Below are 17026 nucleotides of genomic sequence, written 5' to 3' on the forward strand. Positions count from 1 at the left end.
AAGGTCAGTGTGCAAATATTGGGCATGAGTTAGCATTGGTTTGCTGTGATGGAGGGTGAAGTGCAAATATATAAGCCACACATCAGAGGCTGTGCCGGCAGGAGAAATCACTTCCAGAATGTCTTCAGGAAAAGGTGAGAAATTTCCAGACTAAACTCTCCTACCGTGAAGTAGGTGAAAATGGAGCTCCTTGGCCTCTTTCACACCATCACAACCCACCCTCCCCCTGCACCCCACACACAGACACACAAAGCATCCCGAAGACCAAGCTCTTCTCACCGAGAGCTGTCCTGGCACACGAGAAAGACGCTGAGAAATAGCGTCCAGAGCCTTCCGCGTCTCAGCCCCGGGTTCTGCGCCTACAGGAGTGAGTGGGGGGTGAGGGGAGGGGGCCCTGTCCTCCATGACCCATGTGCCCATTGCTAAGCTTGTCCCCAAGCCCTGAACGGCCCTCTTCCTTCCCTTCCAGGGTGTCTGTGCAGTTTCGGAACGTGTGACAACAGAATTGACAGTGACGGCGCCTGTCTCCCCGGCACCTGCAGGGACGGCTCCGCCGGGAGATTCTGTCACAAGCAGACCTCAGCCTGTGGGCCCTACCTGCAGTTCTGTCACATCCATGCCACCTGCGAATACAGCAATGGGACAGCAAGGTAGGCCGGTCGGGGAGTGGGGATTGCCATCCTTAACGGCCCATGGCCACTGTGTTACCTGTAGACACACCCAACCCATATCTAAACTCTTCATAAACTAAGCCCTGTTCTCTTCAGCTGCCAGTATGGCTTTTGTGGAGAAAACCTCAGACTGAGCTGGGTTCAAAGTTTGCAGCATTCCCTGCTTTGAAACTTACCAGCTGTGTGACCTTGGGCAGTTACTTAACCTGTCTGAGCCTCACTTTTGTCATCAGTACAATAAGGGTGATGTTGCCTACCTAGCAGGGCAGTTGTGGAGATTCGAAGAACTGAATGCCAAATCATCCAGCCCCAGGGCTAGTACATCATAGGTGTTCAGTCATGGAAACTGCAGTTATTACCATCACTCATGTGAAGGAAATGAAGATTTGCCCACCAACTTTCCAACCCTTTAAAAACGCCTTTACTTCCTAAGGTCATTAGTAACTACGCCCCTGTTAAAGACATCTTACAAAATTGGATCGTTGGTCACTGGATCACCATTTGTTTTCTTAATGCTATCTAACATATGAAGTGGGCATGGGGGGAACATGTCAGAGGAAATTTTCCTCTCTGGGAATATCTGGTTCAAAGGCAGTAACCATGCAAAAAATATCCTGGGAAATGCAGACAACATGTAGAATTCTTAGCCTTATTTTTGCAGCACTTTTCTTAATTTGTAATTACCTAATCATTTGCTTACCTGTCTGTGATCTGTCTCCCCCACCAGTCTGTAGGAAGCATGGGGCAGAGACTGACTTTGCTCTTCCATGGTGGTACAATAGAAATGCATCCTCCTAAGCAGCTCGTATATACATCAGTGCATAAGGCGAAAGTCACAAGTCACCACAATTGCCCTTAAAACCTCTTAAGGGAATTCCCTGGCCGTCCAGTGGCTAGGACTCGGCGCTCTCACTGCTGGGGCCTGGGTTCAATCCCTGGTCAGAAACTAAGATACTGCAAGCCGTGAGGCACGGCCAGAAAAAAAAAAAAAAGTAAATAAGTAAACAATAAATAAATTTAAAAACCTCTAATCACCCACAGGGGATCATCAACATGGGTCTGTATTTCCTATATAAACTTAGGTAAATCAGTGTTGAAACAGATCAATCTATTTCTTCATTTGGGGACCACCTAAAGTATTTAGTTCTTGTAGGATTCTTGATGCATGAAAAATAATTTTATTTAGAGTTTGGTGAAGCACGTATGACTGAAGCTGCAATAGTGACGTGCGCGTGTGATAGGCGTCCCAGCACCTATCACAGGGCACTCAGTAAATACTGGTTGACCAAACAAACGAATGAATGAATGGTCCTAGCTAATAGCTAAAGTTTCAAGGTGGAGCATTTTGAGAGGAGTGCCTGAGGGCGTGGTGGATCATGGAATCAGGCACCTGAGAATGTTGTGCTCCAAAAAAAAGAACATCTGAGAGATCAGAGAAGGGAGAGAAGGAAGGTCTCACCTGATTGTCATGTTCAAATCACTGAACTGTCACACAGAAGAGAGCGTTGTTCTCTGCTGAACCAGAGGTAATGACTTGAGGTATAAAGAGACAGATTCCAGCCCCATAAGAACAGAAAAGCCGCCCAGTGTCGAGCCTGAGAAGGTGCAAGTGTGAGCAAGTGCCCTGCTGAACGCCCCATGTGCATTCACTCTATACCACAGCTTTATGAGGGAGATGTTAGACCCATTTTCCAGGTGAGGAAACAGTCTCCCAGAGGTTAAGGGACTCGCTCAAGGTCACATAACTGCTAAGAGGTGGGGCCTGGATACCCACCCAGGTGTATCTGACTGCAGACCCGGGAGTGCTGGTGGCCATCATGGTACATGGCTCCCCCGACAAGGGCAAAGTGTCAGGCCACCTGGCCGTGAACACGTTCACCCCTGGCTGGCTGGTCTTCTTGGGGAGCGGTGGGATAGTTGGTGCTTATATTTCTAGGGCTGACTTTGTGCGCTCACTCTTCTTTGCAGCTGTGTTTGCAAAGCAGGGTATGAAGGGGACGGAAGCCTCTGTTCAGAGATGGACCCTTGTTCGGGATTAACCCGAGGGGGCTGCAGCCGCAATGTGAGTGTTTGTCTTTATTTCCAAGCTGCCAGGTTTTTTAGGAAATCCTGAGGGAAGACCTTCCAAAAGGCAGTGTACGATGACTTCATTGCATGAGGCACATTTTCTTGAACCCTGCATTTTAAAGATGGTGCCAGGTACCTTCTGTGAGCCTCCACTTCCTAAGTCCACGTGTGCTGAGGGAGCCCCAGGTTCACATGTGCAGGGGTATTGGGCTTCTAAAAACACAACCAAAGGATCAGATACTGGAGATCATTAGTAATAAACTTCTGATTCAGACATTACAGCTTACAAGTGACTTTCATGTAAGTGATCTCATTTGCTCTTCCCACCAACCCATTGAAGCAGATGTTGTTTATCCCCGTTTTACTGATCAGGAAACTGAGGCTCAGAGACCTTAAGTGACTTGCCTTAAGTTCTGTTAGTGTCAGGGGTATAGCCCAAACTGACTGTTGCTTTCATTAATACCTTCTGAATATCACCACCACCACCCGGCCAAGGTCACCTTCATTCCTTACCCACAGTTTAATAACTGTTCTCCCTGATGCTCCTCTTGGCTATAGCCACAGCCAGAGTGGATCAGATCATGTTTCCCCCTTCGGGAACTTCTCCTGGCTCTGAGGATGAAATCAGGTACAAACGCCTTGCCCAACCCTCCAGACTGGGCCTGGGCAAGCCCCACCCACTCAGCCTCATCTGGACAGCTTACCTTGCACCTCTCACTCTGTCCTTCAGCTTCCTGGTGTGGTCATCCTGAAAGGCCTGGACTTGGTACAGGTAGGAGCTTGGGCTAAAGCATCATACAGACCTGGGTTCGTGCCTCTTTACAGCTGTGTGACCTTGGGCAAGTCACTTACCTCCTCTGAGCCTCAGTTTCCTTATCTGTAAAATAGAGATAATCACAGTACCTTCCTCAAGATGATGGCTTACACCTACAAGACATTCAGAACAGTCCCTGGCTCAATAAATGGCAGTGACGTTGGTTAGTGACGGTGGCCATTAGCTGGCCAAAAACAAGCAAATTTGTTCTTTAAGTCATCTTATCTTTTCCGTTGCTCTTAATGCAAATGTGTGTTTTAATCATTTCCTTTGCACTCCATGTAAATATAAGCTTCTTCAGTGTACCTCTGGAAGTCCTTGCTTTGCACTTGGAATCTTGCAGCTGGACTGGGGTTTCAGAGGTGTTGCTGCTGCTTCCTCCTGTAGGCAGAATGCATCAGAACTGGCAGGGGAACCCATGTCTGCGTATGCCATCAGGGATGGACGGGGGACGGAAGGGATTGCTCAGAGATCAACACCTGCCTGCTGCCCAGTGCTGGCAGCTGCCACCACAATGCAACCTGTTTGTACGTTGGCCCCGGGCAGGTAGGTGTGATGAGTGGAGAGCCAAGAGGAAGCAGGATTCCTGGAGTAGATGGTTTTCTCCCCTAGACACAGAAATACTTTGGCTAGAATTTACTGCAGCTCTTTTATCATTTGTAGCAGTGGGAAAGGGTTAATTGTCGCAACAAACCTATGATGTAGGTACTATTTTTTTTCACCTTTTGACCCCATTTACCCTCACCACACCCCGCCCCACCCAGCCTCTGGCAACCACCAGTCTGTTCTCCATATCTGTGAGCTTGGTTTTGTTTTGTTTTGTTTTGTTTTAGATTCCACATATAAGTGAGATCAGATGGCACTGGTCTTTTTCTTACCTATTTCACTTAGCATAATGCCCTCAAAGTCCATCCATTATGTTGCAAATGGCAAGATTTCATTCTTTCTTTGGCCAAATAATATTCTAATGTATACGTAGGCCACATATTCTTTATCATTCATCTGTTGATGAGCAGTTTGGTTGCTTCCATGTCTTGACTATTGTAAATAATGCTGCAATGAACATGGGGTGCATATACCTTTTCGAGTTTTTTTTTTTTTTTTTCAGGTAAATACCCAGAAGTGGAATTGCTAGAACATATGGTAGTTCTATTTTTAGTTTTTTGAAGAACCGCCATAACAGTTTTCCACAGTGGCTGCACCAATTTACATTCCCACCAACAGTGCACAAGGGTTCCTTTTCCTCCACTTCCTCTCCAACACTTTATTATTTCTTGTCTTTATCTCACTGTGGTTTTGATTTGCGTTCCTCTGATGATTAGTCATGTTGAGCAGCTTTTCAAGTACCTGTTGATTATCTGTATGTCTTCTTTGGAAAAATGTCCACTCAGATCTTCTGCCCATTTTTTTAATTGGATTGTTTGGTTTTTTGCTGTTGAGTTGTATGAGTTCTTTATATATTTTAGATATTAAGCTCTTATCAGATTATGACTTGTAAATATTTTCTCCCATTCCATAGGTTACCTTTTCATTTTGTTGATGGTCGCCTTTGCCATATAGAAGCTTTTTATTTTATTTATTTTATTTTTTTTTGCGGTACGCGGGCCTCTCACTGTTGCGGCCTCTTCCGTTGCGGAGCACAGACTCCGGACGCGCAGGCTCAGGGGCCATGGCTCACGGGCCCAGCCGCTCCACGGCATGTGGGATCTTCCCGGACGGGGGCACGAACCCATGTCCCCTGCATCGGCAGGCGGACTCTCAACCACTGCACCACCAGGGAAGCCCCCAGAAGCTTTTTAATTTGATGTAGTCCTACTTGCTTATTTTTGCTTTTGTTGCCACATAGGTACTATTATCATTCCATCTTATAAAAGAGGAAACTGAAGCATGGAGAGCTTAAATACTTTGCTCATATCACACAGAAACCAAATTACGGTGTGAGATTCACACCCAGACAGTCTGACTCCAGAATTGTCCTCTCGGTCGCCACCCTTGACCACACTCTATTTCTCTATAACACTGTGTAATACTCAGTGGTGGGTCACTTTCACTTAACCTCATTTAAGGGAGACAGAGGCAGAGAAAGCTACTTCTTAGGAGTTAATCAGCCCCAGGGGAGGTGATGACAACTGTCCTAGGATTGTAGCCATGAAAAAGTCCTAGTCATGAAAGAACTCACTGCATTCTTATGTCTTGCCAAGCAAGTACCAACAATTCAATCAGTTTTTGACTCACCTGAGTCGCCACGTCGCATTTGAGAGAGAAAAACAATTTCTTGGTGTCGGTATCAGTTTGCTAAGGCTGCTGTAGCAAAGCATCACTAACTGGGTATCACAGAACAACAGAAATGTGTGTCTCATGGGATTGGAGGCTAGAGGTCAGGATCAAGGTATCAGCAGCTTTGGTTCCTTCTAAGAGCTATGATGACAGATCTGTTCCATGCCTCTCTGCCAGCCCTGGGTGGTTCGCTGACAGGCTTTGGTGTTCCTTGGCTTATACACGCATCACCCTAATCTCTGCCTTCGTGTTCACGTGGCATTCTGCCACGTGCATGTCTATGTCCAAATCTCCCCTTTTTATAAGGACACCAGTCATATTAGACTAGGGACCCACCCTACTCCAGTAGGACCTCATCTTAACTCATTACATATTAACAATCCTTTTTCCAAATAAGGTTACATTCTGAGGTACTGGGGGTCAGGACTTCAACATATGAGTGCGGGGGTGGGATTGGGGGAGCACAGTTCAACCCATAAGAGTAGCTATTCCCTTCTGCTCTATCATCCTTTCTGCAGACAAATTTGAAAAGCATTCTGATGGGGGAGATAGAGGAAGAGAAACGACTTTTTGTAGTGTTACATGAGAAATAAAATAGGCCATATCTAGGATTGCCCTCAGTCATGTTATTAGTTGGCTCAAAAGCTTGTAGATATATTCCAAATAGGCACAAATCCTAACTACCATGAATTTTTATTTTAAAAGACAGACCATGTTTGGGTCAATATGTCAGGGCTGGGGGTGCAGGGAGGTGCTACCCCAATACCAAGTACAGAAGATTAAACACTCTTGCTTACAAGGTCTTGCCCTCTCGTGTAAAGTTGTATACACGTGGATATATTTGCTTCCCTCGTGGCGCCGTGGTTGAGAGTCAGCCTGCCGATGCAGGGGACGCTGGTTCGTGCCCTGGTCCGGGAAGATCCCACATGCCGTGGAGCAGCTGGGCCCATGAGCCATGGCCACTGAGCCTGCGCGTCTGGAGCCTGTGCTCCGCAACGGGAGAGGTCACAACAGTGAGAGGCCCGCAAACCGCAAAAAAAAAAAAAAAAAAAAATATATATATATATATATATATATATATATATATATATATATACACCCAATTTACCTTATAAAGCATATATAGCAAATAATACTTATACCCTTAAAGATAAAAATTCATAAATAGGAGTTCTATTCCTTTCTTCCCACAACTTAATGGGTTGTCTTGTATCACCTCAATAATGCTTCACCAATCAAATGTTCCTAGTTTCCCACCTCTGTTTATTTTTCTGACATGTACCCTCAGCTTTCATGGACTCCCCACTCCTCCCACCCTCTCCCAAGGTCCAGCCATGCCCCACTTCCCAGAAGAAACTTCCCAGCTCATCCTCCCTCCTCTGAAGAGCAGTGGTCCTCATCACAGAAGCATCTCATGTGCCAGTTCATCCATAAGACTTAGAGCATCTCTTGTTTTCCAGTTAAGATTGGACTATTCTTATTTACGTTGTATGCTTTATCTTCTTCTCTTTAGTGAAAGCAGCTTTGAGGTTCATTGCTGGTTCCATAACCTGTGTTTGTCATCTGTTGAAGAGATTACTCCTGTTTAAATTAATAGGGTTTTTTAAATTAATTAATTAATTTATTATTTATTTTTGGCTGCGTTGCGTCTTTGTTGCTGCTCGCGGGTTTTCTCTAGTTGCGGCGAGTGAGGGCTGCTCTTCATTGCGGTGCACGGGCCTCTCACTGTGGTGGCTTCTCTTGTGGAGCATGGACTCTAGGCGCGTGGGCTTCAGTAGTTGCAGGTTCAGTAGTTGTGGCTCGCAGGCTCTAGAGCACAGGCTCAATAGTTGTGGCGCATGGGCTTCGTTGCTCCACGGCATGTGGGATCTTCCCGGACCAGGGCTTGAACCCGAGTCCACTGCACTGCCAGGCAGATTCTTAACCACTGCGCCACCAGGGAAGCCCCCTAAATTATGTTTTAAATGCAAGATAATGTTTAATAATGGAAGACATTTGGGAAACTAAAAGAGTGGAGAAAAATGAAAACCATTCACAGCACTCCCACAATCACCATTTGTGTGCTGATGTATTTTTTCTTTCTGGTCTTCTTAATGCACAGGTTTTTATTTTTCTCTACCTTGTTGCGATCCACTACAGTTTTGTTTGGTTCCTATTCTGTACTTAGCACAGACATTCCCCCATTTTATCATACAACCCACCACTATCATCATCATCATCATCATCATCATCGTCGTCGTCATCATCATCATCATCGTCTTCATCATCATATTTAATAGCTGCATGATCAGGGCCATTGCTCCTGTGGTGTAGTTTGTGTACTACACAAAGTACCCAGCCTATGGGGCAAACGGGCTGAAACCCAGCCTGCACCCTGCTCACCAAGGTATGTACCCTGGTGTGGACCTAAAGCTTCCCAGATGGAGGGGGGACTTTTTTGTTGCATCATGACCCTGTCTACCTGCTGAGCCACTAGCCATGGGTTGTCCATGTAGAGATTTGCCTGCTCAGAGGCAATGCCTGTTCTAAATTACACAACGTGCCTTCCAGACTCACAGTGGCCGTGTGCATGGATCTCCACCAAGTGGTTGCTCCATGACTTGCTTCATCTTTCCCTCTTAGGTGGAGGGGCCAATTTTTCCCATGTGATGCTCTTTAGGATCTAAGTTCTCTCTGAGACAAACTCCACATGGCCCCTCTAGGGTAATGAATTCAAAACGCGCCAAAGGACTGTCAGACTGGGAAATGTAACGTAGAACGTGGAGCCCAATAGCTCCGGAAGCTGAAGTGTAGTAAACGAAAGACGTTAATGGTGTTCTCTAAAAGAGCCAAACAGCGATGGCTTCCATACTTCATTTTGTGGTACAGTGTGAGGGCAGGGCATGCAAGGCAGTTGTTTTCAATAATCCGTTTGACTTTGCTCTTGGAATTACAGAATGAGTGTGAGTGCAAGAAAGGATTTCGAGGCAACGGGATTGACTGTGAACCAGTAACGTCATGCTTGGAACAAACTGGGAAATGTCATCCACTGGTGAGTGACTTGATTTTTTTCATTAATCCTTAAAAAAATGACTTGAGAAAGAAAGAAGGTTGGGTTATTTTTTTATCTGGGCCCAGTAATGAACAAAATCTCTCTTACTCCCAAAGGGAGTCCCTGAGCAGAATGTGAGTAATTATTTCAGCCTTCACTCCATTCTAAAGCTTGGAAGAACCAACATACGATTGCCAGATAAGATCCCGGTTAACTCTGAACTTCTAGTAAATGACAAATAATCCTCCAGCACAACTATGACCCAAATGTTAGATAGGACAAATTTAAACAAAAAATTCTTCATAACTTAGCTAAAATTCGTACTTGGTGTTTTTATTTGCTACATCTGGCAATTCTAAATCACCAGGATAATTTAAAGGGTAACTAGACTCCCATTTTGAATGTCATGACAAAGTTTTACCCAAATTATTAGTGAAAATGCCCATTCAAGGGTAGGTTGAGCCTTGTGTCTAAATTAGGGAAGAGCAGGCAGAGATGTTAGAGCTGGTCGTGTTCATGTTTTTAAAAGAACATCACTAAGCACCCAGCGTCAGAACCAATGAAGACGACACCTTAGTCACAGTGCTTTTGCTTGCAAGTAACAGAGTCCACGCAAATCCGCTTAAGCTAAAAAGGAATTTGTTGGACAGATGCCGCCAGGGTAGCTCCGTAGTAAGGAGTTCCAAAACCTCCCAAGGGCTTAGCATCAACATCAAGGCAGCTTCTTCCCTCGGTCCTCTGAGACCATGCAGTTTCTCGTTTTGCCACTCCCTGTGCCTTTACTTTCTCTTTGTCTTTGTCTCCCTCTCTCTCTCTTTCCCAACTTTAAGTGCATTCTGTGCATCTTGGGGTAGGTGACTCCCTGTTCTTAGAGGAACGTCTAGCCCACTACCAGAGATGCCCACTAACTTAGCAGCCCTCTGTGTCCCCATTCTAACTCATAGGAGAAAGGATCTGGCCAGCCCAGCTGGGTCCAGGTGTCCACATATGAGACAGTCAATGATGGCCAGGGAGTGGGGTGACGTATCATGAACAGGACTGCCAGACCCACGACTAGTAGTGTGGGCAGGTGGGTGATATTCAAAGACAGAAAAAATGGGAGGAGATGCCTCTAACGTATCCGTTACCCAGGAATCATGAAAGCACTTCATAAAACTGAAGAAGCTCCAACACTCTTGCTTAATTTCAGCCCAACCAAGCCCTGACATTCCACACGTGAGAGGTTATTGGAACTTTCACTTCATTCCAAAGCGTGGAAGAACCAGCATAGGGTTGCCAGATAAAATGCAGAACACCCAGTTAGAATTGAATTTCAGGTACACAGTGAATTCTTCTCTGGCACAAGCGTGCCCCCAAATACTATATGGGACATACTTGTACAAAAACCTCTTGGTTTATCTGAAATTCACATTAACTGTGTGTCCTGATTTCTGCTTGCTAAATCTTGGCAGGGATGAAAAGAAAGAATCTAATTGTGATTCCGTAAGAAGTGCACCAAACCTGCAGAAAGGGCTGAGGGCCTGTGGGTTACTTCCACCATCTTTCAGCCCCGAATTTGCACTTCTCACTGTAGACGGAGCCTGAGGATTCACAGGTGTACCTCATATCTAATGCTTTAGTTGGGAAAGCAAATCGTTTCTCTCATTTTCTTTGTATCAGGCAACCTGTCAGTTTACCTCTTCTGGTGTCTGGAGTTGTGTTTGCCAAGAGGGCTACGAAGGAGATGGCCTTCTCTGCTATGGAAACGCTGCAGTGGTAAGTCCTCTGAGATCAACTCCAGTACAGAATAATAAAGACAGAAGTCTTCAAATTTAAAAGAAAAAAAAAGCTCTCTTGGCTAGGATGGCTTTAAAGTGCTCTACGAATCATTTGCTCCAGATTTTATCTGAAGCAGACTGCTTCTCATAAATGGCATATGTGCTCTGTGGGTCACAAATTTTCTACAAGTTGAAGGGAGGTAACTTTTATTAGGCACCTTCTGTGTACCAAGCAGTCCTGCCTTCCCTTTCTTGTCATTCTGCCTCTTGCTAGTCCCAGACTTCCCAAATGAGCAAATAACTGGTCCCTGCTGAGCTCTTGGGCACTCCTGTCCGGGCTGTGTGCCTCCTATAGGCACCCAGAGCACCTTGTGCTTACCCCTGTCTGGGGGGGGGGGTGCATGTGTGCACACACACACGCGCACGCATGCACGCGCACCTTCTGTGTACCAGGCATCTTACTAAATCCTTAACATGCTGCAGCACCCCCTTTAAACCACAGCCTCTGGGCTTATGCTATTATTATGCCCATTTCATAGATGAGGAAACTGAGAGCCTAAGCAAACTTGCCTAAGGTCGCTCAGCTGTCTCCGTGCAGAGCCCAAGCACTTAACCGTTAGTATGTTCTATCAGCGTAGGGCACGTCCCACCTAATTGTCTGTCTCCCCACTGGACTGTCAACTCTTGAGGGCAGGTCTTTGTCCTTGTTTCCTACTTCACTCCTACTGTTCATAAAGATTTGTTGAAATGAGAAAGTAAATTGGTGAATTTTCTCATCACTCACTTTTTGTTTAACTCACTGGAGTTTGGTTCCTACCCCTCCTCTCAATGGAAACCACTGGCGTAACAGTGCCCAGGGCTGCACCTGCCCTAATGTGCTCCCTGGCAGCTGCAGCATCTGACCTTGGCCTCCCTGCCTATCAGGGTCCTTCCTGCTCTTTACTAAACCTGTTTCTCCTACTCATCCCATCAGGCCTGTCTCCTGACATTCAGACCGTGGAGCGTGGACCCAACATTTTCTCTGCACTGTCCATGGGCCACATTTCCTAAAACCTTAAAACCCTAACACCCTGCTTTCACAATGCCCCTCACCTCCCACGGAAAACAAGATCAAGTCCACATGCTCGGCCTGGTAACTCTGAGGACTTCACATGGACTCAACTCACTTCAACCCGCTTAGCTGAGCTGTCGCCTATCCAGCTGTCACCTTCCTGGCTCCGTTCCCCGCCCCCATGGACCCAGCCTCAGGTCTTTCTGCCAGCAGTTCAGGTCCAGCTCATGCCCTCCTCTCCTTGAAGGGATTACCAGAGCATCTCAGCTCTCGTACTTATCTATTTACTAACTGATTTACTTTTCAACCGGTATTTACTAACTTATTCCGTAACCTCAACCACTTTCAAAAAGGAATTAAGACAGCTCTGAGATGTATTGCCTTTTGGTAAATTTGCACATAATAATTGTTGTTGCCACTTTCGTGGTGTTTAATAATTTTTTAAATGTTTTCACATACATTAATGCATCTAATGTTCATAATCCCAGGAGCAAGGCATCATCATTTTCATTTTTCAGGTGAGGCACTTGAGTTCTCAGAGAGGTTAAGTGACTTGCCCAAGATCCCACAGCTGGTAAATGGCAGACCCAGGAATTGAACCCAGACTTTTTAAACTCAAAGTCTAGAGCTTTCTTTAATCTATCACACCTTCAAACATCACTGATCTACCAGCCCTCTGTGTTATTTTTTCACACCCTAATATCCCCAAAACAACTGTAAGTTGCATGAGATCAAGGGCCATCTTTTCTCTTTCATATCTTATATCCTCCCTCACTCCAACCTGGTGCCAGTTGTGATGGTTCAGCATATATGTTCATTAACAAACCCCATGGCGGATAAGTTAAAAATAATAGTGGCTAAAACCTACTGACTGTGTCCTGCATGCCATCCTCTGTTCTAAGCACTTTAGAAACGTTAACTCTTCCGGTTTCCACATCAACACTATCAGCTGGAGCTTTTATCATCCCCGTTTCACAGCTGGGAACGTTGAAGCCCAGAGAGATGAAGGAACTTGCCTAAGGAACTAGGAAATGGCCAAACCAGAAAGAAAACCCGAGTGGTTTGGCACTGTGTCCCAAGCCCCTGCTCAATGCTAGCTCTGGAAGGGGCAGTGTACTGAGTTCTGTGGCCCTCCTGTAGGGCTGGGTGGCCGTGTTCTTACAACATAAATTCTGATTGGGACGAATTCGACGTTGTCGTTTCATTTAACGTTTCTGGAATTACTCCTTTCCCTCGAATATAGAAGATAATTTAAGCCATTAAACATGAAAGAAATGCATGCCTCTGGCAACATGGGGATTCATCCAGCCTGGGCATCATTCATGTCGGCATCGACAAGGCTGGCAAGGACGATGCCCAGAGATGCCCTGGGATTATGCCTCTCGTTGATCCTCCTCTGTGTTCTCTCTCCTCTCTCCTCCCTCTCTTGCAACGAAATGAATAAGGAATTGTCCTTTCTCTCTGCCGCAGCTATATTTAACCAGTGGATAAATGTGAGTACCTTGGTTGGAATTAGGATTGGGAATATATAATAATTTTAGATATTTGGACTACATGTAACAGAAAACTGAAAATGCAGCTGGTGAGGGGGAGGGAGGGAAATTGTCTAGAACAGTGGTTCTCAGCTTTGATTGCACTTTAGAACCATATGGAACAGATGATTTTCAATAGCCATGCCTAGGCTCCCACCCCCAGACTCTCTGATTTGATTGGGTAGAGGTTTGACCTGGGCATCAGTGTATCTTAACACTTTCCCAGGTGATTCTAACATGCAACCAGGGCCAAGAGCTTCTGGTCTAAGATAAGCTGGGGTGGTCGACTTTTCAACCAATCCAAATATATATGTATAACTTCATTCATCAAAAGAGGTATTTTTGAAAAGTCAGCATAATTCATCACGGTAATTCACCAAATTATATTTGGCATTTATAGTTGCAGTACTGTCTTATTTCATGTGTGTTTAGCCCTCAACCCAACATGCCCAGAGGAGCTTTTCCCTCTCCTTTGGAAAGTTCTATAACAGAGAGTCTAAGCCCCACCATCCCCAGTTGTCTGAGTCTCTGTCATCTTTGCCTGAGTGGCCCAAGGTGGCAGGTTCAGCCAGCCATCGTGACAAGTGGTTTGTCCCTTTTAAGAAGACAGATGCCAAGATACGCAGTGTCTGGTCAGCAGCCACTCCAGGACGCCTTCCTGTTGCTTCCATGTGGGGTCCCTCTGACCCCCATCACACGGGACAGCAGGGACTGAGGGTCCTATAGCAGGTGCTGATTTTCATACAGACCCACCCCACACTCATAAGCTTGCCCTGTGGTGGGCTAGACCCACTCATCCTAGCTCACAAGAGCACAGCTTCCCCAACTCCACTTTCTATGCTGTTATGACGGTAGCTTGGAATCAGCTATGATGGGAGAACTTACACCACAGAAATCAGCAAACACTGCGAAGCGGGGCTTTTGTTTGTTTGTTTTTCCTGGAGAGCCGGTTGTGAAACATAAGCCCACCACTGCTTCTACCCAGAAGTAGCTCTAGGTGAGTAGATAAAGTTTGATTTCAGGCCTCCAGTCTCTCTCTCTCATGCTGAAACTGTTCCTGTAATCTTGCCACCATCCTTATTCCAAAGGCATCCAAGGATTCTCAAGGTTCTCTGTACACACGTGTGCACACACACGCATGACACGCTCAAGAGTGTTCTCTGCCTCTTCATTTAGACTAAAGGGTGAATGACTGATAATGACTCAAGTGTGACCTGATCAGGAAAATTTGCCTTTTGTCAAGGTTCACACGTTTAAATAAAAGGGATGAGTCTCAGAGGGAAGAGGAGGCGTCAGCCAGTAGGTGGGATCGATTTGGGAAAGGGGTCCCTAGGACCTTCCCAGTATCTCTGAAATTATATCACATGGGAAATTGTCATCTCTGCCAAGCATTAAGTCAGCATTTGTCCTCTGACATGAGTCAGGCCAGTTTCTTTTCCTTCTGCGATTCAGAATGCTTCCCTACAACCCATGCTGTCAGCCGCCTCAAACCTCACCATCCTCGTGCCTTCCCAACAAGCTATTGAGGACATGGACCAAGATGAGAAAGCCTTTTGGTTGACCAAGAGCAATATTCCCACCCTCATAAAGTAGGTATTATGTGTGTTTTATTCTTCATGGTATCTTACTGGCATCAGTGTGAATGAAGTTCAGTGAAGGGAGGCCACGTGGTCCTTCAGATCCATGCAACTGACCATGTCCCAGGACCCCCTCACCTCCTTACCCCACGATGGAAGTCGTCAACATGACTGACAGCCAATTCTGTGCTAACTGCTCTATGTACAACCTAGTTAATCCTCCCAAGGACCCTGTGAAACAGACAGAATTATTCCCATTTTATAGATGCGGAAACCGAGGCACAGGGTGGTTAATTAACTAACCCCAGGTACCATGGCTGAAGTTGCAGCGGGAGATTTTGAACCCGGTAGTCTGGCTCCAGAACCTACTCTCTTAACTCCTCACAATGCCACTGCCTCAAGCATTGATACCTCATTACAGCCCTTATGGACTGTTGTCGTAGGTACCATACGCTCCTGGGCACGTATGGAGTGGCCGATCTGCAGGCCCTGCCACCTTCTGACATGCTGGCAACGTCTTTGCAGGGCAGCTTCCTCCACCTGGCGAAGGCGGATGGGGTAAGAGAGCGTCGTGTTGTGTCTGTTTAGTGGAAACTTGTGACCTACGTTCATAGTGTACTTTTAGTTTTTTTCTGTGAGGGAAATTTCCAAACGTGAGCAAAAATAAATGGAGAATAAAACCTCCCTGTAGGTATCACCCAGCTTCAACACTTAGCAACCTGTATTCACACACACACACACACACACACACACACACACACACACACTCTCTCTCTCTCTCTCTCTCTCTCTTACTCTGTAGCAGGGATAGTATGAAATGAAGCTCTCTGCCCACTGGTTGGCCACAGGCTCTTCCTGACAGACAACAGACTGATCCGGAAAGGCAATCCTTTCATTTCTTCTGGGTGAAGGCCGCGCAGTTTCACAACTTTGATTTTTATGTGTGGTTAAGAGCTGGTTATTGGAAACCTACTAATTGAGTCATTTGAGATTACTACAATTTTGTATTAAGCTAGGGTCAGTCAACAGATATTTATTGGGACTCCTCTGGTGATCCAGTGGTAAAGAATCCGCCTTCCAATGCTGGGGATGTGGGTTCGATCCCTGGTTGGGGACCTAAGATCCCACATGCCGCGGGGCAACTAAGCCTGCACGCCATAACTAGAGAGCCCACGTGCCTGAAACTACAGAGCCCACAAGCTCTGGAACCCGCACTCCACAACTACAGAGCCCATACGCCCTAAAACCCAAGCACTGCAACTAGAGAGAGAAAACCTGCACACCACAGCTAGAGAAAAGCCCACGTGCCACAACGAAATATCTCGCATGCCTCAATGAAGACCCCGCGTGCCGCAACGAAGACCCGATGCAGCCAAAAAATAAATAAACAGATACTTACTGAACACCTCCTATGCTCCAGGAACTGATCTGAGTGTTGGAGACAGGACAGTGCACAGGAGAGCAGAGCCCTGTAGAAGCTCACCTTCTGGCTTTTTCTATAATGTTTCAAGGACTTGGATTCAGTTTTCTGTGCGGAAGTCTGGCTGCCCTGCTGAATGCGGCAGTGTTTTAAAGTTCTTTCTGTGAACTGAGCAAGATGAAAATGGAGACTCTACTGGGAAATGAGAACTGCCCCATCAATGGAGCATGGGCCAGGGTCAGAATATTCTAGAATTGCAGCTCTAAAGCATTTCTGCCTATCTACCCATCAGTGATGGCGCTGTGAAAAGGCTCTATGCCTAGTATTACCTAAATATATGTGCTTCCTCAGATCATTCCTTTTAGAAAGCAGAAAAGAGTTACATACGGTCCCATGGACTCTTTACATTTTATTACAATAATTCTAGAACGTTACATGCATATGTCAGACAATGGGTGGTTTTCCATTGGTGTTTGAAATCACTGATGCTCTGAGCAAGCATTAGTCGAACACCCACCCTGGGAAGGTTCATCCCAGGTTCCGTAGATTCAGAGGTAAATCAGTCAAGACCTGTTTGCTAGAGCAGCCAACCATCAAAGACACAGTTGTAATGGGTTCTTTCTTACGCCTGATATAAATGTCTCCCTGTAACCAGAAGAGATGTGCAAAGTAGCCAGGAACGTTTGTTTCAGGACCTCTGCTGATGTGCTCAGGGTGAGGCAAGTCCCCTCTGCACCCAGGGTTCCCAGGAGGAATTTCAGACAGAGGGCAGTGGTGGGAGAAGAGGAGAGGAAACCAGAGAGAGCGGAGCCCAGATGTGTCATGCTTG

General features: G+C 46.0%; 1 protein-coding gene across 1 annotated transcript in view; it reads left to right on the top strand.

Annotated features, from left to right (window-relative positions):
• Positions 1-17026, top strand: part of STAB2 (stabilin 2) — a 158314-nt gene that overhangs the window by 72901 nt on the left and 68387 nt on the right. The window contains exons 23-30 of the mRNA XM_082666494.1: positions 470-650; positions 2640-2733; positions 3940-4098; positions 8765-8860; positions 10520-10615; positions 13114-13161; positions 14653-14789; positions 15221-15335. Coding sequence (XP_082522620.1) covers positions 470-650; positions 2640-2733; positions 3940-4098; positions 8765-8860; positions 10520-10615; positions 13114-13161; positions 14653-14789; positions 15221-15335 — 926 coding nt within the window. The remainder of the gene's footprint in view (positions 1-469; positions 651-2639; positions 2734-3939; positions 4099-8764; positions 8861-10519; positions 10616-13113; positions 13162-14652; positions 14790-15220; positions 15336-17026) is intronic.

This window comes from Grampus griseus (assembly GCF_964374135.1).
Source record: "Grampus griseus genome assembly, chromosome: 11".
NCBI lineage: Eukaryota > Metazoa > Chordata > Mammalia > Artiodactyla > Delphinidae > Grampus > Grampus griseus.